Source organism: Taudactylus pleione, unplaced genomic scaffold, assembly GCF_031769625.1.
Source record: "Taudactylus pleione unplaced genomic scaffold, aTauple2 ptg000792l, whole genome shotgun sequence".
Taxonomy (NCBI): Eukaryota; Metazoa; Chordata; class Amphibia; order Anura; family Myobatrachidae; genus Taudactylus; species Taudactylus pleione.
The window spans coordinates 5742456-5769263 of record NW_028285194.1 but is presented as its reverse complement, the minus strand read 5'-3'; the positions used below and the strand labels follow the sequence as shown (position 1 = coordinate 5769263).

Here is a 26808-nt window from a genome sequence, read left to right as displayed (position 1 = left end):
CTTTCGTAAAAATACAGTATGTCATTAACCAAAGTACTGGATCACACATGCGCAGAACATGTGTCAGGTTGTCAGGATGACAAGGGGAGGGATGAGCCATCTAATATGCCAGTATCTAATTAAACCCAATCATTTTTCTCATGAAATAAACAGGCTGTTATCGTTATTCTTGCCCAATGGTCATTATCGGGCTATTCAAGTAGAGCTAATTTTTTTTCGTGAGAAAAATGTCCCGTTTTCGTGAGAAAACATACATGGTCCATGAAAGCTGTGTTTTTTAACGATCGCCAACATAAAAACGGGTCTGTTTGTGGAGATTTTATTTCACCTGCCTGAGGAGGGTGAAACACAACCCTCAATAAGTGACAGCTTTCGGGGCTAACTGGATAGCCCCAGGGGATCTACTAGCACCCGATAATGATCAGAGCTAATTGGATACCGGCCTAAGGGCTCTATTTATTAACATTATTTTTACTAAAATAAAGTGAAAAAGGGTGTTTTCACACCCTTTTCACATTATTTTAGTATCACCTATAGTTATTACAGGGCAATTGGAGTAGAATTCATAAAATTCTACTCCAACCCCTAAGTATCACTTATTTTTAGTAAGCAGATCTCATTTTCCATAATTGTCATGGGAAATGTGATCCGACCAAAGTTACTAAAAATAAGTTGTAAAAAAATACCGGGGAAAGCCCTGTGATAACGCCACCTGGAGGTGGCGTTATCCAGGGTCTCCCCCGGTTACCGGACTCCTACTCTGCTCTAAAAGGCAGAGCAGAGCCCGGAGCCGGTCCCAGTGATCAGCTGTGTGGTCTAAACAAACTACACGCTGATACACTGCAAAAAAAGAAAGTAAAAAAAAAAAAATTCACTTACCTGACTCCAGGGACCGGTGGTCAGGGCTCTGGTGATGACTCCCCTCCGGTCAGCTGGTCTTCCATGCTGCACTGCGGCCCGGTCATCAGGTAATTGGGTCCCATTGCAGTATGGGATATCAGCTGACCGGAGGCATGGAAGACATCGCTGGAGCACCGATGACTGCAGGTTGTCACGACCAGGGTTTCTCGGCATGGTAGTCACCGGGTATTACCTGTGAGGTCATTGTGGCAGGGGGTCTCTGGTGGCAGTGCTGGTGTTTGGTGAGAGGCATTGGCTGCACGTGGTTCTGTGCGGGCACATTGTCAATGGGCTTGGCGGGGTCTGGCGTTGTTTCCGTTCCGTTGCCGTGGTCGCCGCCGTCTTGCCTGCGGCCATGTGATTCCAGCTGTCCAATCCTGGTAGGTCATATGCTCATTCCAGCCAGTCACAGCGCGGCACTGAGTATTTAGGAAGGTCTAGAGCCTTCCTTCCTTTGCCAGTGCAACGTGTTTCTCAGCTGCGGCTGAGAGAGAGTACCTGTGCCTTACCTGCCTGTCTGTCTGTTACACTACTAAGCCTGAACCTTGCCTGCTCCAACCTGCTGGATTTACCCTGCACCCTCCACATACCTTTACCTGCCTGAGTACCTGAACCTGCTGTTCCCTGCACCTTGCCTCCCTTCACTCCCAGCTGGTCTGAATTACCTTAGCCTGCATTTGTTACAGCTTACCATAGCTGCACTCGTTACAGCTCATCGTTCCTGCATTCAGTTACAGCTCATCATATCTGCATTCTGTTACAGCTCACCATATTTATTTACTGGACTGTTCCTGCCTGTCACTAACTGGAAATTTCCCATTAACCCCACTACAGTTATCAAGTGCACTTTAGTGCTATACCTGGACTTTTTATTTGCCATTCCCATGTCTTCTAAGTCACTTATTAAAAACTCCACTTTTTCATTTAAGTCTGCTTCTGTGTCTGCTCCTATCACCACCCCGGGTCCACAACAAATTCAGAACCTCACACAGGTAAGTGCTATTAAGGGAGGGGGGGTCACAGGGGGGTCCGTGATCATGGGGGGCGGAACTTCGTGTTGGGGGCGGGGCTTAGTGCCGGGGGTGTAGCAGCGGTGGCCGGTTGGGCAAGCGAGGGACACTAGTCACGGTATTTGTTTGCAAAAATATCGTGACTAGAGTGCGGAGGGGATTTGCAGGGACAGAGCTTTCTCGCAAGATTTCTAGTAAATCCCTGTGATATTGCCTGAATTCGCAATGCGAACATCACACTACAATCTGCATTACAAATGCGGATTGCAGTAAATAGAGCCCTATGTGTGGTACTCCAGTGTGGGTACACATAACCCTATCCAGAGATGGCATTTTGTTTGGAACAAAAGCTTTGCTTCTCTCCTCTATAGAAATTTAATTCCAGCACAGCCCCTATTGAAACACATGGGGGCTAAAGGATTGTGCATGGCAATGTGAAAAGACACTTTTCTGTTTCTTAAATATGGAGAAATTAAATCTATGGCTTTCTGATTTAACTTTTAAAGAAAATGAAAAAAAGTCATGAACATTGATTGATGGCTATTCATTTTTTTCTGTTCTTTCAAAATATAATGAACTTTGTGTGAAACATGACTTTTTGACTAACAATGAACTACTGTATGTATCACAGAGTTGAACACAAATAAATAACGCAGAAATATTTAAATGTTACTGCAGAGCCGAAATTTGTCACCCGGTGCAAGGCAGTAATTTTGCGCCCCCTCTCTTCCTGTACCTGGATTTTATGCTTGCTCCTCCATAAGGCAGTGCACTAGTTAGACGTCCCTAGTATAGTGACTTACATTATTCCACACACCATAATGCCCATTACACATTATGCCACACACTGTAATACCTATTATATGTGCAACTTACATATTTTCCCAAAACCATTTTATGCCCCACAGTTAGGCTTCTAATTACTTTAAAATTACCTGCTTGTAGCCAGGGAGTTTCATGCTTGTTGCCAGGGGATTTCATGCTCATTGCCAGGGGTTTCAAGCTCATTCCCAGGGGGTTTCAAGCTTGTTGCCAGGAGGTTTCATGCTCGTTGCCATGGGGTTTCATGCTCATTGTCAGGGGGTTTCATGCTCGTCGCGAGTGAGTTTCATGCTCATTGCCAGGGGGTTTCAAGCTCGTTGCCAGGGGGTTTCAAGCTCGTTGCCAGGGGGTTTCATGCTTGTTGCCAGGAGGTTTCATGCTCGTTACCATGGGGTTTCATGCTCGTTGCCAAGGGGTTTCACGGGAGAAGATGCAGCTTTCTGTATCTTATCCCGGCAGCACTAGCGTTCCTGGCACTTCCAGGAATGCCCTTTTTCACCCCCTGCTTTCCGGCACCCGATGTACGTGCACCTCTAGCCCCCCCTAGTTGCGGCCCTGGTTACTGACGTGGACAGCACTGGGCCGTAGCTAGGGTAGTGTGGCCGGTGCCATCGCACAGGGCACCACAGGTCAGGGGGCGCTGTTTGGTCCTGTCAAATTTCTGTTTATTATCATTCTCAAATGTAGCTTCCTCTTATTTCATCCCCAACATCTCCTGGCCTCCCCTATCTCTTCCCTGGTTCTTCCCCATGAGGCCATTCCCCTTTTTTTGGGTGTATTATGTCCCTTTGAAAAATGAGGAGCGCCAATGCTCTTTCTGGCACAGGGCAGCAAAAAGTCTAGTTACGGCTCTGGGACAGCACAAACGGCATTGCAAAGGGATGAATAAGTCACCAGTATACTGTATTTGGAACTATGGGCCTGATTCAGACCCACTCGCGAGCGGCTGTCCGCTCGCAAGTGGGTCGATGGTCTGCACTGAGCATGCGCACGACGGAGGGAGCTCCGTCGTGCGCATGCGCCAGACACGACGAGCGAAGGACTTTCCTTCGCTCATTGTGTCCGATCAAAGGGGGCGTGCTGTCAATGTTGATTGTCAGCACGCCCCCTTTGGTGGGCGTGCCGGGGGCGTGCCTCCCTGACGGGGGCGTTCCCACGGGAACGCCTCCCGTCAGAAGCCGGCCCACTGACATCACTAGTGATGTCAGTGGGAGTGATTTTGGCTCTGATAGAGCCAAAATCACTCCGGAGCTTGCGGTTGAAAACCTCAACCGCAGGCTCCGGCTCGCAATTTCGATGGTCGCGATGGTCACGACCATCGCGGCCATCAAAATGCACGCTCGTATAGCCTGTGGGTGGTGACCCACAGCTATACGAGCGTCCAGGAGGACGCTCCATGAAAATGGAGCCCGGCCCTCATGCAGAGCGTGCGCTCTGCTCAGAGCGTACGGCTCTGAATGAGGGCCAATATATGTACAATTATATATATACAATTCCCACTACAGCCCTAACTGTGTGGAGTTTGCATATTCTCCCTGTACTTACATGGGTTTCCTTCGGGTACTCCGGTTTCCTCCCACACTCCAAAAATATACTGGTAGGCTAATTGACTCCCAACAAAAATTGACCATAGTGTGTATGTTTGTGAGCATGTGGTAGGGAATATAGATTGTAAGCTCCACTGGGGCAGGGACTGATGTAAATGGTAAGATATTCTCTGTAAAGCATTGCGGAATATGTGTGCGTTATATAAATAACTGGTAATAAATAATAAATATATCTACGTCCTATGTCCCTGAGATAGATAGTATATATGTTACTCTGAACTCTGGTGTTGTCTCTACTGCTTGCACCACATGCTGTTATTCTGTGTAATGTATTGTTGTATTTCCACTTTTGCTATGACATCTATTTGTAATCTGAAGCTGGGTACACATTATATTATTTTGTGAACAATTTGCCTGATTCCAATGGATCGGAACGACAAATCGTTGAAATTGCCATGTGTGTACGTACTATGGGCCTGATTCAGAGCCGAACGCTCTGACCTGAGCGCTCGCTCTGAATCAGGGCCCTCCTCCATGAAAATGGAGTGGCCTCCTGGCCGCTCGCGTAGCTGTGGGTCACCACCCACAGCATATGCGAGCGTCCATGATGATGGTCGCGATGGTCTTGACCATCGCGACCATCAGGCTTGCGACGGAGACCCTGCGGTAGGGTCTCGTTGCCGCAAGCCCTGGAGTGATTTTGGCTCTATCAGAGCCAAAATCACTCCCACTGACATCACTAGTGATGTCAGTGGGGCCGGCTTGAGACGGTAGGCATTCCCATGGGAACGCCTCCGTCTGGCAGGCACGCCCCCGGCACGCCCACCAAAGGGGGCGTGCTGTCAATCAACATCGACAGCACGCCCCCTTTGGTGCGAGACCCGGAGCGATGGAGAGCCCGTCGCTCGCCGGGTCTCGCGCATGCGCACGACAGAGCTCCCTCCGTCGTGCGCATGTGCAGTGGGGGAACGTCCTGCGCTCGTGAGCGGGTCTGAATGACCCCCTATGCGCGCTCCCGCTGAGTCATCCTCAGGTTGGTCCTACATGCAGCTCAATCTGAAAATGCGACTGACGATGCCATGATGGGGGCATGACATAGCGTTCAGTCATTCACCAAATCGTGTGATGTGTACGTCGGCTGGATCATCCATCGCATCTGCCGTTGTCTAATGTGTACCCACCTTTAGATCTTGTTATTATGTGTAATTGTTCTCATGCATTACCATATTATTCTTGAATTGATATTACCCTTATATGTATTCATGTATTATTAACAACATGTGACTGTATGGCATTGCATGCATGTCTTTGGTGCCACATAAATAAATCATGCTGATGATGATGAAGTGTATTGTTCAAAAAAAGAAACGTCTGAACCAGCCTAAACGGCAGATCATTTAGGAGATGTTTTTAATGCAGTGAGGTGGGCAGAGTGTATTGCCGTGTAAGCGCTTCCTTTCATCACGAAGGGCCATACTCCAGAGACTACCCTTTGGCAGTAAGCTCAGAACAAGGTAAAATGTATCTGTAAGGAGCAATAGAGAATAGAGATGACAATGAGCTAATATTTAGCCATTATACTGCGAAGTAACAGCAAGACATTTGTCTGTGAGAAGTGGAGAAGGAATGATCAGAAAAGGAGACCTATATTTCAGACATAATTGTTACAGGTGGATAGAGAGAATTCCCCATGATGAAAGGAAGCTGAAATTGAAACATAGCAGTCTAAATGCCATGATTTGAACAAGCAGATGGCAGTGTCTCAGAGAACAATGGTATAAATAATTTACAGAGACACAGAAAAGAGGCTTAGACACTGATCAGTCTGGTTTATTCATTAGTATGTTGGAGGAAGAAACTGTATTGAATAAAATGACTCAGGAGATAGAAGCGGGGTCAAAACGAAAAGCCCCTGAGCCCTGATGCAAGACCTGAGCTGTCCCCTACCTGTCCATGTACAGCCTATGGCTTTTATCTTCTCTAAAGAGTGATAAACTGAATGGAAGTTGCTAAATCACTTTATAAGTAACAATGGGAGCTACCGTAGGAAGGAGGGTGATTTAGAATTTTGTTTAGAGACCTTTTTACATTCTGTGCTCTTGTCATGCCTGGCAACATTGGGAGACTGCAAATTGGGATGTATTGGCCTGACGGTGACACACTGGGGGCGTGACCGTATCATTGTGCGTATGGTGATGACAGTGTAGGTACAATGACTTCCATTATTGTGTGCAGCAGTAAAACAGCTCACAAAGCCCCACAAATTTTGATAAAAGTCATGGGATGCCAGGATAGTACTCCAAATCAGGAATTGTGTGGTCAAAAATGGACTCCAATTTTAGCTACAGCCAGCAATGATCAGCATATTATACATAACCAATGGCAAACGTGTGATAATAACCCTGACCAAAGTCATGACAAACGGGTTACATCCTGAATATGTTATACAGTAAATGGAACAAATTGTTATATCAATGCTATAACCAGCATTATTAGTTAATGTTATGGATACTATTTACATACTTGTAACTAATCTCGTTATTTTATCTATTCTAATGCCTCCAGCACTAGATTTCAGGACTTAATTATAATGCTGTACTTAATAAACTAGAGAGGTACTGTTGGAGGAGGGTGCTCCTAAGATCTCCGTAATCAGTGTCCAACAATATAAGTTAAGGTTCTAGGTGGAATCAAAACTAGCCTGTGCATATCAGAGCGTAAGTATTAGTGCACAAATACATGGGAGGGAATAGAAAAAACAATATTATGATCCTTTAGAAACTGTGAGGCTAAAATAAAGTGAAAATCACAAACAACTATTTGCTTAAAACACAACATGAGTGCACTATATTTACTTTTTTCAAACCACTGGCTCGATTCCATTGCATTGAAAAGCTAATTCAGCTTTAAGCTGTCATACATACCTGGTAAGATTATTGTCTATACTTATCAGCTGGACAAAAAGCAAATAGATTATATTATATACTGAGTATAGAATTGACAATGTATAAGTCATTTAGTGTATAACCATGAATGAATTACCTGAATCCATGGCCACCGGTCATTTTCTGCTGAGGTCCAAGCATTCACAAGACCTTTTTTATTCAGTCTAGCAAAATATGGGTACCACTTTTGTAATCCAAAAAGTGCTCTGTGAGTTGAAGATGCAGTTATCTGCTGGTTTGAGATGATCCCTCCCTCCATACCAAGAGGCCCAGAACATCCTGGAAAAAAGCAAATAAAGCTAAAGAAGACATAAATCCTACTTGTAACATTTCTTATATTGTACACATTCTGTAAATAATCCTTTCAATGGACATATAAACTCTTTACATGGAAATTACCATATACATGTAGACCCAGTTCCTAATCTTAAATAGGAAAATCTGCCAAAGCATGACTGGATATCAGGTCTTCTGTAAAACATCAACAATTTCGCTCCAACTTTGTCTGTCATTATTGCTGGAAATTCCAACTATTCTTGTTAAAATTCAGGGTTCTCAACACAGGATGGGGAAACTGTGCTACCATGTCATTTCGGATTGATTAGGTATAATTGCCAGTGGAACAATTAGCAGATATCAACAATTAGGAAGCAGACATACAGTACATGAACCTATTCTAACAGGTTTACTTTAAAGATACAACTGTTGTCTGAGGAAATGCAAGACAACAGTGGACACTGAACATTCACATCAAAGCTCAAACCATCATACTTTTTTTAGTACTTGCAGGCCAATGGGTCTGCATTGCAGTCTGGATCAAAGATGTTATCAGGCAATTGGGAATGTGTGGTAAGACTGGCATATACATATATCAATATAATAATTGTGTAAGGCCGTCCCAGCTGCACAGTGGAAGCATGGGCACTTCGCCCAATGGTACTAACTGCGAGCGAGGGAGACAAGACAGTCCTGGAAGAGGAGACTGGCCAGCGGGCTATGCACTGCAGAGCGTATGGCAGTGACGTGCGTGCGGTGAGGTAAATGGCTGAGGAGGCACTGGCTAGTTTCAGAGCCAGATTTACAGACACATACAGTCAGGTCCATAAATATTGGGACATTGACAGAATTTTCTGATTTTGGCCTCTATTCACCACCACAATGGTTTTAAAATGAAACAAACAAGATGTGCTTTAACTGCAGACTTTCAGATTTCATTTGAGGGTAATTACATCCAAATCGGGTGAACGGTGTATGAATTACAACAGTTTCAATATGTGCCTCCCACTTTTTAAAGGGCCAAAAGTAATGGAACTATCAACTCAAAAGCTATTTCATGGACAGGTGTGGGCTATTCCCTCGTTATTTCATTATGAATTAAGCAGGTAAAAGGTCTGGAGTTGATTCTAGGTGTGACATTTGCATTTGGAATCAGTTGCTGTCAACTCTCAATATGAGATCCAAAGAGCTGTCACTATCAGTAAAGCAAGCCATCATTAGGCTGAAAAATCAAAACAAACCCATCAGAGAGATAGCAAAAACATTATGTGTGGCCAAATCAACTGTTTGGAACATTCTTTAAAAGAAAGAACGCATCAGAGAGCTCAGCAACACCAAAAGACCCGGAAGACCACGGAAAACAACTGTGGAGGATGACAAAAGAATTATTTCCCTGGTGAAGAAAAACCCCTTCACAACAGTTGGCCAAATCAAGAACACTCTCCAGGAGGTAGATGTATATGTGTCACAGTCAACAATCAAGAGAAGACTTCACAAGAGTGAATATAGAGGGTTCACCACAAGATGCAAACCATTGGTGAGCCACAAAAACAGGAAGACCAGATTAGAGTTTGCCAAACAACATCTAAAAAAGCCATTACAGTTCTGGAACATCATCCTATGGAAGATGAGACAAAGATCAACTTGTACCAGAGTGATGGGAAGAGAAGAGTATGGAGAAGGAAAGGAACTGCTCATGATCCAAAACATACCACCTCATCATTGAAGCATGGTGGTGGTAGTGTCATGGCGTGGGCATGTATGGCTTATTGATGATGTGAATTCTGAAGTGTTTCGGGCAATATTATAAGCTCATATTCAGTCAAATGCTTCAGAACTCATTGGACGGCGCTTCACAGTGCAGATGGACAATGACTCGATGCATACTGCAAAAGCAACCAAAGAGTTTTTTAAGGCTAAAAAGTGGAATGTTATGCAATGGCCAAGTCAATCCCCTGACCTGAATCCGATTAAGCATGCATTTCACTTGATGAAGGCAAAACTGAAGGGAAAATGCCCCAAGAACAAGCAGGAACTGAAGACATTTGCAGTAGAGGCCTGGCAGAGCATCACCAGGGATGAAACCCAGCGTCTGGTGATGTCTATGCGTTCCAGACTTCAGGCTGTAATTGCCTGCAACAGATTTGCAACAAAGTATTAAAAAGTGAAAGTTAGATTTAGGATTGTTTAGTTTGTCCCATTACTTTTGGCCCCTTAAAAAGTGGGAGGCACATATAGAAGCAGGGCTGCTCTGATTGGGCCCTGTATCTCTTAAATTGCAGCCAGCCCTCCACACCAAGCCGGTGATAGCATTTCACGTGTTTCCAGTTCTGGCATAGTCTCCAGTCCTCCTGTTTATCCTGTATACCTGCCGTTTGTGTCATCTGGGTGGCACGGTCCAGTTACTATCTACCGGCTTGTTTCAAATCGGCGGCACTAGTCGCAATCCAGTGTCCTTGTACACAGATCAGTGTACAGCCTGCAGCCAAGTCATCTCCAGTCATCTAGACTGCTACCGGCCCTACTGGACCACAGGCCACAGTCAGCCAAAGCAATTCCAGGCCTCAAGGCTGCTACCAGCCCAAAGGCCGCATCTCATCTACTGGCCCACAGGCCACAGCCACTCTTCACATCAGCTGTTCAAGCTGTTACATGGTCGCATCTAGCCAAGGTGATACCGGCCCTCAAGGCAGTTGCTGTAAAATATCCTACAAGTCATACCCCAGGCTTAACACATAGACAATGCAACTAAACTTGTCAGAAGCAATTGCAGCACATAGGCTTATAAAGCAAATATATAGTAAAGGCAAAAAAGAGAGAATGTGCCCAGATATCCCCACAGTACTAAGAACAATGTATAAGAAAAGAGATAATGCTAGTTATTCTGAATTTTACAATGGTGCAACCAATTCTCATCCATGATGATGAATAGGAAACAATGGAAATACAGCTCCCATTCCACAGGAACGTGAGTGTACATTTTTTTTCCAGCCTCATTTCAGCAGCGCTCGTCCCAAAAGAGCATTATACTGTGAGTGAAGTGTATATGACTTTACAGTAAGTGACACCAATCACTTATCATCAAACCAATTCTCCACCACGTACAACCTCACAAATAGGAGCACAGACAGCTTCCCATCCTGGAAAGACAATCCACACATCTTCTAAAGGGCCAGTCTCAATTCAAACCCACATTTTTTTCAGAGTGACATGGATAAGGTGTTGTCACCATCTGTGCAGTTTCTCTTCTCTGCCTGGGGTGTTGCTATCTTCCCTGGTACTTCAGCACTCTGGTCTAGTATCAACTGATCAATTAGTTGATTCAGCAGCTGTGAGCTGCACCTGAACTTCCTATATAGACCAGCCACACAGGTTCCCTGGTGCCAGTTCATCAAGTCAAGTCTACCTCAGTGGCTGTACTCCGGATTATACAACCAGCTAGTAGTCCTTGTGTTTCCTGTTGTTTCAGAGCCTGGTCCCTGCTACCTGATATCCTCTTTGAGTCTCATGTGAGTTGTCTGTGACATTTATCTGCTTTACCAGAGCTCCACTATCCAGGACTTGTCCAGTTTTGATTTCACCTGCTTGTCAAACTGCACTTACAATCCGGGACTGTGTTGTGTTGCAATCCAGTGTGTTTGCCATGGTATATTCTTCAGAACTACTAGTGTATTCCAGATTCTCTGCAGCATTCTAGATCAGAGCCTTCAATCATCTGTTCTCACCTGTGCATTCTTGTTAATCAAGTTCCTAGTGGACCAGCATTTGTCTTTATCCTAAAGTCTGTTTCTATTCCCTGCATTATCCTGGACTGTATTACCATTGCATACCAGTTACTCAGAAATGCCTATGTGATTATTGTTACCTGTTTACTTATCTTCCTGCTTAAGTATTGCACCACCCTGTATGACAATAAATCTTCCTAATTCATCTTCTTAATCAAGCATTGTTTACTGCAAGTATGATCATACAGGGGAAACACCACTTGAATCCTTTATAGTATGAACTGGCCTATTAAATGCAATAGCAAGGAAGATAATTGCAGTCTGCCTGAAAGGGTTTCCTCACAGCCTATTAACTCCTTAGGTTCCGAGACATCATTTTCTTTAGATTCTGTTAATCTAGGGATTTTCAAAGAAAAGCTGGACCAGTTACAAACTTTATTAACTGGTATATTATTTATATTGACAAAAAAGATTGTTGTGTATCCGGGTGGCGCTGGATATACAAATGTGAAGATACAAGACAGGTGGAATGGTACTTGGTCCTTATTGCAGATAGAAAATTCTGGCGTATATCCCCTTATATGTAGCGTTCTCAGGGTCTCCAAACGTTATCCATTTATTTCATGAAAAAGAGTAAATACAGAAAAAACTGGCCTAAAAGACTGATAAATGTTCTTAGTAATGTCTATATAGTATAAATAGGGGGGGCAGCATGATTTTATTAGTTGGTCAGGTATAGTGGGAGCGTACCCCGACTCACGTTCAGATAAATAATTGTTTTCCCCAAAAGGTTTCTTTGTCCCTCCAGCTCATTAGGTATTCCAAACTGGTTTTCTATATGTATACAATATTCACAAAGAGGGTGGAGTCATGCGTACCTGTGATGCTGTGCAGTTTCTCTTCCCTGCCCGGGGTGACACCACAGGCAGGGAAGAGAAACTGCACAGCATCACAGGGAAGCCTATACGGTACGAAGAGGACTCAAACCCAAAGCACATGTACTACAGCGGATCCACCATATGGAGATAAGTTATAAGAAAAACTCCAGGGACAATTAAAAGACACCTTTATATGCAGAGCACAGCACCTATATTACGTGAGTAGGGTACGCATGACTCCACCCTCTTTGTGAATATTGTATGCATATAGAAAACCAGTTTGGAATACCTAATGAGCTGGAGGGACAAAGAAACCTTTTGGGGAAAACAATTATTTATCTGAACGTGAGTCGGGGTACGCTCCCACTATACCTGACCAACTAATAGAATCACGCTGCCCCCCTATCTATACTAGATAGACATTACTAAGAACATTTATCAGTCTTTTTAAGACAGGTTTTTTCATGTATTAAATGGATAACGTTTGTAGACCCTGATAACTCTACATATAAAGGGATATACACCAGGATCTTCTATCTGCAATAAGGACTAAGGGCCTGATTCAGAGCCGCTCGTAAGCGTTCGCTCCAAGCGATGTTCGCAAATCTGCGCATGCATATGGGTCGTAATGCGCATGCGCCAACCAGTCATAGCGAGTGCCTGCTAATTTGAGTGACAGGATGAGGCGTTTGTGGGTGATAACAGGGGAAGGTGCTTGAAAACGGGGAGTGGAGATCTGAACGCAGGCGTGCCAAATGGTCAAAACGGGCGTTTTAAGGGTGTGCATAATTAACAAAGCAGCGTCATTGACCACGTCACTTGGTTGTCTCTTAGCCTGAACTGTTCGCATGATTGCGGTAGGAAAATCCAACCACAAGCACTGCGAGCAGTTCAGACGCCTTTCGATGTACTCGATTAATCTAATAAATAGCGGAGATGACGTATGATGCGAACGGCCAGGGGGCGTTTTTACAAAATAGCGAACGCATATTTCGTTCGCTCACTCAGACATAGAGGCGTCGACAGACCACAAAGAGCGAGCGCTCTATTTAAATATCCGGCCCCTTTTTTCTGAACGAGCGAACGCAAATAGCGTCCGGCTCTGAATCAGGCGCTAAGTACCATACTTGTCTTGTATCTTCACATTGTGTATCCGGGTGGCGCTGGATATACAAATCTTTTTTGTCATTTTGTATTTATTGGGGATGAGTGAGTCCCCTCTTCTGTGTTAGACCGGAGGCAGCAGGTTTTGCGCACCACATTTTCTAGTCAATTCTTTGATACTCTAATATTATTTATATCTGAATTTCAGGGGAGACTGGCGGATCCTATTAAAGTGGCTCCAGGAAAAGCGTTTCTTCGTGTGATTTAGGAACTATGTTTGCTAGGTGTACCTCTCCTGCACAGACCAAAGGCAGGTTTCAAAGTTTTCCTCGTCCTAGTCTCTTCAAAACTGAATGCCAGCATCGTAGGGACAATAAACTTTGCTGAGTATTCCATTCCAGAAAGGTGCCCCGAGTATGCAGTCCTAGAAGGATCTTCTGGGTTCAGTAAGGTAACAGGTGGTCCTAAATATCTCTTTGAAAGAATGGCTTCAAGTTTTTCAACCCACAAGAGTCTTGGAGTACTGCAGTACTCCTTCTCAGGTTACAAAATAAGGGCCTGATTCAGAGGCGCTCGCTGTTTGCGCTCACTCTGAATCAGGGCAGGGTTTTTTTTTTCCCGCCCTCCAGCCCGCTCGCTAAGCTGTGGGTGACCACCCACAGCTTTTGCGGGCGGCCAGGTGATGGTCAAGATTATCGCGACCATCAGGCTTGCGAGGAGACCCTGTGGTAGGGTCTCAGCCTGAGTGGACTTCCTGCTCTAATAGAGCAGGAAGTCAACTACTGATATCACGAGTGATATCAGTAGGGCCGCCCACAAATGCCAGGCATTCCTAAGGGAACACCTGCGTTTGTGCAGCCACTCCCCCCTCCCCGCCAAAAAACGGGATAAGCTGTCAATCAACATCGACAGCCGCCCCGTCTTGTAGCGATACATGTTGCGATGGAGCTGCTGTCGCAGTATGTGTCTCATGCATGCGCAGTTGGGGACCATTGACCCGCTTGCGAATGCTGTGCGCTCGCGAGCGGGTCTGGATCAGGTCCTAAGTACACCAACTCAAGTTCCATGTAATACCATCGGTCTCAAAGCTGGTCTTCACTCTGCCAGTCCCGAGCCTGCCACCCCAAGTGGGGGTCCCGAGCCTGTCTCTTCCAAGAAGGGACTCCTGCCTGCCACTCCTGCAAGGAGTTTGAAGCCAGATTTACCTCACAAAAGTTCTAAAGCGCCAGGAGGGATTTCGAGTGCCAAAGCCCCAGGAGGAGTCTCGAAAGCCAAACTCCAAAGAAGGGTTTCTAGTGCCTCAGCCTTAGAGGACTTTTATAGTGCTTTAGGCCTGGAGGGTCTCCGAGTGCCATGCCCCAGGAGGGGGTTTCATCTGTCCAACCCCAGGAGGGGGCTTTGAGCACAATCTCCATCCCAGGAGGGGAATCCAGCATCTTAGTCTCTCACAGCACAGCTTCTGCATCTGATCATGATGATACTGCTGTAGCCTTGGTCACCAACATTAATATTGACTTGTTGGTTCAGGGTTTCGGTGTTGTCCAGTCTCCCAGGACTTCCAGAAAATACCAAATCCAAAAAGGGCAATCAGAATCTCTAGTCAGGGCACAGCTAAAGTCAACCTATATTACTGACCACAGTCTCTTGAAAGTCTTCCTCTTCCATGTTCAGACAATTCATTCATCATTCCATCTGTAGTGTCGCCAGAGAAACCAGCTTCAATTTTACAGAACTCATCCGATGCTCCATCTTGACTACTTTGATGGAGATGTAGTTCAACACTTTGCACTGGTAAACCGATATCTTGCCATCATGGAGTCTGATCCTTTCTCTGGAATTACCCCTTCCAACATAGATAAATATTTATTCCTGACCTTTAGGGAAGAAGCTTTGGAATGGGCTATTCCGTTAATTGAATCCAATGACCCTGTTCTTCAGGATCTTCTGGCCTTCAGTGATGCTGTACTCAAGAAATTTGGCTCGTGTTCCCATCAGTCTTCAGGGAATCCATCTATCCCAGTCGGGGACTCTCAGCTGCCTGTATATTTGAAAGAGCCATCTTATCAGCGGGCTGTCAATCTTGACAGTATTGCCCTTGCCTTGGGGCATGAGGACCCACCGGCCCTTGCCTTCAGGCATGAGGACCTGAATTCTGCTCTTGCCATTGGGCATGAGGGTTTATCCGCCGCTTCATCGGCCACCTGTCAAAATACTCTAACTGTTCTTGTGTTTTCCAGCAGTTGTAATTCTCCATTGTTTTAGATTCATAGTGCACCAGAACTCTGTGCCGAGGTTCCTGTCCATCTGTGTTCACCTTCTGTCCAGTCTTCCAAGAATTCGGTACCTTCTCAACTCTTCGAGTGCCCAGCACCTGCTAAATTCCCAGATAGTACTCCAGAAGAAATCCAAGAAACCATGTTATAGTACATAAAAAATTACAGGGCTGCTCGTACCGCATACTGCCAGGTATACAGTGCTAGGTCTTTAGAGTCTCTTCACCCTGCCAGAGAACTCCATTACAAGATCTGAAACTCCAGCAATCAGCTTGCATATTGGTTCTATGCAGTTTCAGCCAACTGTTTCTACTGGGAGATCTGCAAGGAGAAGGAGGAAAAAGAGAGCACTTGAGTTAAGAGCCTCTGTTGGGCTTCCCTGGCAGCATGATGATACCCTGATATGCCCTTTACCCATCGACTCAGACTCTGATATTTGTTGAATATCTGGAATCCACTCCTTGGGGAGGGGGTACTGTCACCATCTGTGCAGTTTCTCTTCAATGCCTGGAGTGTTGCTCTCTTCCCTGGTTCTTCAGCACTCTGGTCTAGTATCAACTGATCAATTAGTTCATGCAGCAACTGTGAGCTGTACCTGAACTTCCTATATAGACCAGCCACACAGGTTCCCTGGAGCCAGTTCATCAAGTCAAGTCTGCCTCAGTGGCTGTACTCCGGATTATACAACCAGCTAGTATTCCTTGTGTTTCAAGTTGTTTTAGTGCCTGGTCCCTGCTACCTGATATCCTCTTTGAGTCTCATGTGAGTTGTCTGTGACATTTATCTGCTTTACCAGAGCTCCATTATCCAAGGCTTGTTTTATTTCACCTGCTTGTCAAACTGCACTTACAATCCGGGACTGTGTTGTGTTGCTATCCAGTGTGTTTGCCATGGTATATTCTTCAGAACTACTAGTGTATTCCAGATTCTCTGCACTGCTCTGCAGCATTCTAGATCAGAGCCTCCAATCATTTGTTCTCACCTGTGCATTCTTGTTAATCAAATTCCTAGTGTACCTGCATTTGTCTTTATCCTAAGGTCTGTTTTCGATTCCCTGCATTATCCTGGACTGTATTACCATTGCATACCAGTTACTCAGAAATGCCTATGTGATTATTGTTACCTATTACTTATCTTCCTGCTTAAGTATTGCACCACCCTGTATGACAATAAATCTTCCTAATTCATCTTAAGCAAGCATTGTTTACTGCAAGTATGATCATACAGGGGAAACCCCACTTGAATCTTGACAGGTGTGGTAAATTATGTCAACATGCGCAATGTTGACATTCATTAGGTCGGCATGAAACCGTCGTCATGGTTGTAATATTAACATTGAACATGTTGACATTCAGCATGCACGGCAATATTAGCATGTTATAATGTCGACTTCTTTTTAAATTGTTTTATCCCTAACTCTAATGCTAACGCTAAACCTAAGCCTAATGGAAGTGTCGCCATTATGACCGTGGGCCTGATTCAGATCATACTGTACTTGCCTACTTTTGAAAAAGCATTTCAGGGAGATTGTGAAAGTAACACCTATGAGCGGGGTGGTAATGTGGGCGTGTACAGCTACATCTGAGAGGCGTGTCATAAAATTGACTATACCTCCAATCATCCCATTTGAATGTATGTTTAGCTCTGTTTTTTTTTGTTATTATAACAGCTTCATAATGTGGGTAAGGTGGAATCAGGGAGATTGTGAAAGTAACACCTATGAGCGCGGTGGTAATGTGGGCGCGTACAGCCACATCTGAGAGGCGTGTTATAAAATTGATTTAAATGTAAATGAGCCCCAAAGCAGTTAGTAAGATTGTGGTTTTGTATATATTGGCAAAACTGGTAGGTGTCTCAAAATAAGACTGTCGGAACACCTATATAATATTAAAAGAAGCCTAGAAAAAAAGCATACGGTTTCCGCACATTTTAAAAATGTACATAATTCAAATACTCATGAAATGAAAGCGTTCTGGGGAATAGAACAAATTAATCCAACATGGAAAGAGAAAAATGTGGAAATGAGATTAGCAAAATCTGAGATGCGTTGGATATACAAGCTAAAGACTCTAGTCCCTCATGGTCTTAACAGTGACTTCGAAGTTAAGTGGTTTTTATAAATTAAACACATCTTTTAAGAACCCTCTTTTATTCTCTTGTCTATATATTTAGTCATTCCCAATGGATCTGTTTTTTTATTATTGATGAATATTTTATGTATGTTTTTTTTTTAATGCATAGATCTTATGTTTTATGTGCCCCCGGTCCCTAAGAAATGCTACAAAAAGTGAACTTCATTATAAATGAAGAAAACACCTATGAAGTCACATTATTCAATTACTGTGACTATTTAGAATATAAAGTGAATTTTATATTGTTTGTAAACCACTGAATATATGAAACTTATGAGTGTCATTCCCGTTGTTTGATTTTCGGTTTGCGTTCCACGATAACATGTGGTACGCATGACGTGATATCCGGTGATAAAGTTCCTGGTATGCTCTCCACGTGTGGAGCACGTTATAACATCCGGTGATACACTTCCTGGTGTGCACTCCACAAGTGGAACACATGACAACATCCGGTGACAGACTTCCGGTCATGGCGATGGCCGGAGATCCGGCTGCACCCATGTCCTGTGGCTTATTAAGGTAATTCAAAGGGGTATATAAAGGGGATCTGGACTGTTGTATCCAAATGCTTCTGAGGAAGAACCATTCATGGTTTGAAACACGTTAAGCAAAGGATACAAAGACATCACCGGCAGTGGCTGAACTCCACCTGTTCCAACTTTTGAGGGATATCCTGACTGTGCCCAGTTTCCAGTGAACTACTAAAGAGTTCACCACATGGTGATACAGTCAGGTCCATAAATATTGGGACATTTGACAGAATTCAGATTTTGGCCTCTATTCACCACCACAATGGATTTGAAATGAAACAAACAAGATGTGCTTTAACTGCAGACTTTCAGATTTAATTTGAGGGTAATTACAACCAAATCGGGTGAACGGTGTAGGAATTACAACAGTTTCAATATGTGCCTCCCACTTTTTAAGGGGCCATCGCAGCTGCCATTTCTCACGGCACACAATTGTGAATATATGCTAAATACCCACATGCCGCCCAGGGCTAAGAGACGCCCACTGAAAACATCTTGCATCAGCTGCTCGCGCACAAAACCGGAAATGTTGAATTCAGAGCAGGCGGTCATCAGCTTTCTGAGTAAGTCTCAGGTGCTGCAGACATAGCGGGTCTCCAGACACTCAGAGGGCTCTCCTGCTGTGAGGAAAGACGCAGTGGCTAATCTATGCACGCCCAGAAAACCGTGTTTAAACGGTCCGACACACCTGCATTTTTCTAACCATCCTCATTTCCTCCCCCAAATGCTATCTGTTCATCACTTTGCAAGTAAATCCTCTGTGTGAACGTATTTGCAAAACAATCGCTGTGCAGTGCGGCTTTCATGCAGGTGCAATGGCTAACAATTGCTCAAGCTGTGTAAATTTCAGCATTGCGAGCGGATCTGAATCAGGCCCAATGTCAACATTTCCCATTTTGACAGTTTGTCATTTTGCATGTGTTTACATTAACGATCTAACACCATGTAAACATCATTAATATTGACCTTCTGCTGTTGACATTCTAATCTGGTGACATTGTGACTGCATATCCATTGGTTACATGTTACTGGCCAAGTGCATAGCACAAAGGTTTAGTTATGTTAGGCATGAAGCAGAGCTAAGAACTTTGGGATGATCATATATACCACAGTCTCCTGTGGAGAAGACAATGCAAGACCTGGCAAACCAGATGGTAGTTCAAATGGGGCTGATTGAGAGCGAAGCAAAATAAAAATAGTAATAGTAGCCCATTGCCAGGCAAAGCATTAAAGCAAGGGGTAAAAAATGCTTATTTTTAAGATTTTGTTTGCATACAGGGGAAATACTGGATGCTTATGCATGTAGCCCACAAATGCTGGACGGCTGTGTCTTTAAAATGCAATTTAGATTTGCATTTGGACATGTTTTACATCTGCCCCACCTGCACTGCATCGTGGTTTTGCCAAGGTTTGCAGTTGCTGGGTTTTCTCTGAATTTTCTCCTAAAGGTGTACTTGTCAACTGTACATTTACTGTTGATGCCTTTGAACATGGTCATGATGTAAATGTCAATTGTTATGTGGCTGAAGCTGCACAAGATGACATTTCTGATGTAGAAGCTAACTTCTCTGTCATATGATCATAATAATTCTGTTGAAAAATCAAAAACCAGCCGCATCTATTGCTGCCAACCGTCACAGCTGGAAGTATTATATGGCACAGCAGGACACAACATCTTGCACTTTCCCTAAACACACACCAAGAGAAAGTGATGTCTTTAAGGTTTGTTGAATCTGCAGAGTTTTAGGAGCTGATGGCTTCAGCACAAGCTAGATGGTAAATATTTAGTCACTGCTATGTATCAACTAATCTGTAACCAATTGATAAGTACTTATCTACCCTCCCGGAACCTTCGGGAAACTCCAGATTTTTCGGGTAGTCCCCCAGGCTAGGGGAAGACATCCTGCCCATTTCTTAGTGAAGTGTGTAGGAGGCGGAGAATAATACCTGGAATTGTGGTCCGTGAAGAGGGGATGGGGTCTACTGATACGATTTTAAGCTAATCTCATTATTTTGTGGCCTAATGATGCAAATAGTTCAGCCCATACATGCCTACCCTCCCGGTTTTCGCAGGAGGCTCCCAATTTTCAGGTAACCTCCCGCACCCCCGGAAGGGTAGGCACTTCTCCCGCATTCTGCCCACTTCCTAGAGAAGTGGGGAGAATTTCCTCAGCGATCGCAGGTCCACGTGTAGGGGGCTGGGCTTAATGATGTGATTCTCAGTGGATCGTGTCATTTAGCCACGCCCCTATTTCAATTTAAGCCAATCGTGGCTATTTGCCACAAAGGGGGTGGGGCTTAATGACACAGTCAGGCCCTGCCCCCGTCACAGCCCATCTGCTTCTTCTACCAAGGCTACTCCTGGGGAGGAGAAGCCAAAGGTAGGCAACTATGGTTCAGCAGCACCCCAAAAACTGGCCACCTGTATCCCCTCCCAGGGCTTCTTCCGGAGAGGAGAATTGCGCAAGTATGATTTTATATGGAAATATTGTTACCAACATACAGTACAATCTGGAGGCCTGTGTTACAGGCTAGAAATCCCATAACACAAACAACAACCTGTTTTGCACATGCATTTTTTTAATCAGGTGTTTTTATTACAAGTCTTTTAACAATAAGCAAAACAGAATGCAGATACAGATATATATGGGCAATGTGTCATAACAGAATATCAAAATAAGCGTAGTGATAAACCAAATTGTATTCCAATTTCTAACACATAGCTTTAGTATTGGCTTTTCAAAACATCATTAGGACAGTTTGAAGAAATGATACATAAAGTTGACATTAACAAGACTGACTTTGTGAATGGAGTGCATGCCGGCTGGCTGAGGTACAAAAACAAGAAAACCATAAAAGGACCAGAAGTGTTAAAGGTCAGGGAGGGCATAACGGGAATCCTGCCATACTGTTCTGCACATACTTACCGACATTGGAAGTCTTCTCTCCGGGAGAAGACTCCATCCCTAGATGCAGATGGGCAGTGCCAGACGATCGGATCATTAAGCCCTGCCCCTCATGTCGAAATATTGGAAATTGCAGACATTTGAACAGGGAGCAGAGCCAAATGACACGATTATCCTACAATTGCGTCATTAAGCCCCACCTGACGGATCATTGGAATCATGGTAAGATTCTCCCAACTTCACTAGGAAGTGGGCAGAATGCGGGAAAAGTGGCTACTCTTCCGAAGGGTGCAGTTATTGTACCTGAAAAACAGGAGTCACCCGCAGGTCCTGGAAGAGTGGTCAAGTATGGTTTTGCATAAATCACAAAATTGTCCTCTAGATAATGGTGAGACTTGTGTTACTGCATGGGTATGGCCACTAAGAGGTCCAGAGGTGAGGGATTGAATAAAATTGCACACAGCGCACAGTAATATACTGTAAATGATTGTTAGATTCCTATTGTGATAATGAGCTAATCATAAGTTTAAAAGGCTAAACATTTATTGTACACAAATACTTAAGGCCGTATTCCATTAGGAGAGAAAAGTCAGATGACATCATTTTTGCCATTTTCACTTATCCCCATATTCAATTTTAAAGACTTTTCGCAGGTGCGAAAAGTCTTTGTAAAAAAACGGGGATAAGTTTTCACCACTGCATAGGTGGCGTAAAAAAGTGCAGAATTGGGGTTTTGGGGTGCAGCCTTTGGAATGTCCCTTTAAAAGGTATCTGTGTAAAATAATACCATAGGACACCACAAAAAAAGTGGTTTCATTTTGGGGGCGAAAAAAAAGTTGGAACAAACTAAAAAACTAGCAAAATAGCCTCAGGGGGGGTTTCCCCATGTATGCGGCAGGTGTTTTCTAGAATGCGGTTGGTTGCGGCAGGTGGATTTTTGAGGAATTTAAAAAAATCACTTTAGGGACTTAAAAATATCCTTTCACCCATTTTCATGTACCTCAAATTTGATGGGGCTAGTTAATTTTCCAAAAAAATGAAGCTAAATGCTATTCTTCACCACTTCTTCAAAGACGCATTAATGCACCTGCAGCGGCCGTTTAAAAACCCCAATTACCTTCAGCATGCAAATTGGGGGGTACCCATAGTGATCCCCCATATCAGACCATCTGTTGGGGGGTGACAGGCTGTTTTCCCCAAAAGTGACAGGACTTTTCGATACTTACTTTTCCGCCCGATACTTTATACCCTGGAAAAATGGCGATGATGGTGAAAAGTCCGACTTTCAGACTTTTCGCTTCAAATTGAATATGGGCCTTAATATCTGAATAAAAATATATAACATTTCTGATCCGCTAACCATAAAATCTTATACTGACAGCAAAAGACAATTAAGTGCCATAAAGTCAGTCATAGTAATGGCAAAGGGAAAATGTTTCAGCAACAAGGTAACTAGTTACCAGTTACATGAAGATTTATAGAGTTCTCTTGGCGAAAATTGCAACGCACTATGGATTGGCCCCCTTATTCACAGTTGTTGTTCCCTGGAAGTTGTAGGAAGTCCTCTTGACAAATTGTTATTATTTTATAGCTCAAAGTGTACAAAAAAAACACCAAGTTTTGAGCGCTCAATATATGTACTGTATTTAAATAATTGATACAATAATAGATTTTAAAATGTTTCTAAACAGAAATCGCTGTAGCAGCCGCCTGTTCAGAGAGATGTGGGCTTTATATAAAGGAACATAAGAGTTAAAAGAATAATCTAAAAAATATATGAACAATTTATTTGTAAAAAATGGTTACAGCGTAACACAATTAGATGTTCTCATGGCAATAAAGGAGATATTTGCAAAAGTAAATCACACCATGCACTAGACATCTGAGGAGGGATTCAACTATCTAAAATGGTAAAAGACAATCCAATATACAGTAAATGATCCTGGTTAGTGTAAAAAGTTCATATATCTGCTGAAAGCTTACCAATAAGTCCCAGTATATTATCCAAGGAAACACAGGTTAGGCTCAAATGGGGTAGTCTCTGCACAATGTACAAGATGTTTGTATATAATAGATATAGGCTCACCCACAGTTTGGTGGTTCAGTGGAATTCACTGTTGGATAATGTGCTCAATGTCCAGGGCATGGACTCATCCCAGTGAGTGTAGAGAACTTTTAAGAGAGGATGTAAGTAAAGTAAGCTTAGCAGAGTGACCTCACATACACTGAAATTTGTTGTTATTTCAGTTGCTGCTCCTGTGTGGAAGGTGTGCTGCAATAGTCGGACACAGCCATGTAGGTGCTGTTTAGTGCAGGTACGGATCTCTGCGATACAAGCATGTCGCGGACATGCTTGTATCACACGTGATTTCCCAGACAGCCAGTGCTTAAATAAATTGTGATAATGGATACACACGCCTTGACGCATTTGTCTGCCATTACAGACTGTGTTGATCCTTCTGAGAAAACTGCCAGCCTTTAAAGGCAGAGAAATGCATCAAGACGAATATCCTATACGTCCGTGAGATCCATTTCTGATATCCAAGATCTGAACTTGGCAAGAAAACTTGACTCAGAACTCTGTTTTACTTGGAACCCCAAAGTGACCTCAGCTGGGACTCAGATCGGGACAAAAAGTCAATATCCAATCTTTCGTGACATGTATCTGCACTGCACCGGTGGCAGACGGACAGACCAAAATCAGTGGCATTGGGTTCCCGATATAAGGAGTACTACACAATATTCATCGGATCCAACAGTAAATTATCAGGCTGAAAATGTAGAGGGTACGGAATTTTGATAGTCAGGCTCTGATTCCTACCGTTAGTTAAAGTTAAAGCAACACTTTTGTGGGCATCTGTATTTAAATCAGCAATGACATGCCTTTTCTCAGCTCAACAATTATGTATGGTCTACTCTCAAAATCTGATCTTCTCGGATGTTTTTAAGCTTCAAAAATTGTCAAGTCCCTACAATCATTTGGTAAATCTTGTTAAATGAGGAGTGCTCAGCACTACAATTGTTCATGGCCGACATCCGCTACTGCACATGCATGCCTTTACCTCATGTCTTTCTCCATTAGCATTCATGCTCATGGATTCTCCCAAGACTTTCAACTCTGCAGAGCCATAGAAGGCCCCACAGTGTGCTTACTAACTTGTGCCACCACCGCTTACCATAGGGAGCATGCTATTAACACATCACAAGGGCATATGACTAATAGTAGCCAGCATGCTACAATACTACAATGCCCAGCATACCCTATATGCTCCAGGCAGTATCTGGCACCATATCTGCAACCTGTGTCTAACGCTACACGTTTGTACTTGGTTGATAAACTTTTCACCTAGTTATGTTACTTGCTGTGTGGACTAACTGCCACTTCCACCTCCACTGTGCATCCAGCCCAGAACCCCAGCATCCTGCTAATAAGTTCTGTGTCCCAGGTCAATGGAGTTATAACACAGAAGACTAGGTCACCTAGGGTACGATAATATACAGAAGCTTCTAGATGGTGGCAGGTATACCAGTGAACAATCCTGAAAGACCAGAGTGTGAAAGTTGCATGATAGGCAAGCAAACACGTTGCACCTTTACCAAATCATCATCCAGAGCACAAGTGCTGTTGGAATTAGTGCATACAGACATCGGTGGACCAATGAAGGTGGAATCCATAAGTGGGATTTGATACTTTGACACTTATCCATGATGCTACTAGGATACTCATGTTGATTTCATGAAGAACAAATGTGTAGTAACAGGCAAAATCAAAGCATAGAAAAGTATTGTAGAGAATCAGACTGGCCTGAAAGTGAATGTATTAAGGTCCGATAATGGTGGAGAATACGAAAATAAGCAACTAGCCACTTATCTCAAAAGAAATTGTATACAGCATCAGCTAACTATACACCAGAGCAAAATGGCAAGAGTGAAAGAGCAAACAACGATAGGCGAGAGAGTTCGAGCTAAGCTGGATGATGTTTAGAAGTTGTAAAGTAGACACTGTTAAATTGATTTTAAGTTCTATGATTAACATGTTGCCATGCCAGGTTCAACCTCAGTGTCCCCATTATCAGTGTAGACATTTTAAATGTCAAACTCACATACCTAACCACCCATACAACTCCATGCCATTTAAACAACTTAATTTTCACCATACTGTACAGCATATAGTACCTATATCATCGTATCGGCTCCATGCCCACCAGTGATGTGCGGTCAGGTGAGGCAGAGCCTTTCCTGTCATACTTAGGTATACACCAGAGTTTGTTTGACTGTAAAAATAAGACAAATTTAAAGAAAATATTATAAAGATCTTCTTTGTATTTTTGTAATCATTTTTATAGTCAAAACTCTGGAGTAAGAAGTGTATGGCAGGTGAGGCACTGCCTCCCCTGTCTGCCTTTTCCACACATCCCTGATCAAAACACACCAAATTACCAGCACTATATACTGCTGCACCTTTGTATAATGCCCACATGTACCCTCTGGTTCATATATGTATCTGTAAATCTGGCTCTGTTACTAGCCAGTGCCTCCCCAGCCATTTAACTCACCACACATCACTGATGCCCACCATAGCCCATTCAAGCCCCACTACAAGTTTTAATATGAAATATAACTCTATCCCTAGATACATTTCTTTCTCATGCCATTGACTGTCTCGATTGTGCGCACTCTAATTGTCATTATTAATGGGTCAATGTTCTTGACATTTCCATGTTTGCTATAATTTTCTTTTTACATAATATTAAGAAAACGTAACATACCATTTATAACATCTCAGTGTGAATTAAAATAACAAGCTATCGGATCTGTTTTAGAAAGGAAGTAATTAAATTCAAGCTTAATGACAAATAACATCTGAACTGGTAACAGTGCCTCGGTTAATTGGCTATTGATTTATTCTGTAGCATGACATGTAAAAAGTAAAATCATTGATGGCTTGTACAATTTATAGGTTCTCAACTCTATTATGATCACATGCATGAGAGCCACAGTTATCAGATTCAATCATAAAAATGAGGTGCACATCAAGCTGACAAAATCATATTGATTTTAACTCAAGAAAGGAATTTTAGGCAAAACTCACCTAGAAATGTGTGGATAGGATGTCGCTGTCTAAAACACTTTTAGCTCAGTTGGCTCTGCATTTCTAGTTTACTGGTTGCACGAATACTATGCATCAGGCATTTTTCAGCAATAGTATAGTAAATAACATATTTGTGTACTGAACTGTGCCACAAGCTTTATTATTACAAGATAATCAAATAACGATGACAATTTAATATATTTTGTATGACAGTGCTTTATGGAATCAGTAAGTCAAATGACTGTAATGGATTATGCATGTAATTTTAGAATGTCTCCAGATCTTTGGAAAAACCTAACAGATCAGATTTGCTTCCTCGTGTTGTCAAGATGATAAGTTTTATAGGAAGGACAGCTGAGTTGCAGGGCATGGATTAGACTCAGAGCATATACCACCCATATATTTACTTTAGACCAGCGCTCGAAGTGGGAATTTAGAGGTGGGGGTATGGAGATTGAATCCCCCCCCCTTTGGGCCCCTGCTTCCATTACACCCCATTGTACGTCTCACCGCCCCCCCCCCCCTTCCACACACACTTCTCCCTGCCTGCTCCCCTCTCTCACACCCTGTCCTTCTCGCTTACTGATTCCCTCTCTTTCACCCCCTACAATACTAACTGCCTGCCTCACTCTGTCTGCCCCTCTCTCACACCCTCCCCTCTCTCTAAT

General features: G+C 43.4%; 1 protein-coding gene across 4 annotated transcripts in view; it reads right to left on the bottom strand.

The window, feature by feature from the left end:
• Positions 1–26808, bottom strand: part of EDIL3 (EGF like and discoidin domains 3) — a 681338-nt gene that overhangs the window by 253359 nt on the left and 401171 nt on the right. For all 4 annotated transcript variants that reach the window (XM_088457916.1, XM_088457918.1, XM_088457919.1 and 1 more), the window contains one exon: positions 7322–7503. In XM_088457916.1, coding sequence (XP_088314042.1) covers positions 7322–7503 — 182 coding nt within the window. The remainder of the gene's footprint in view (positions 1–7321; positions 7504–26808) is intronic.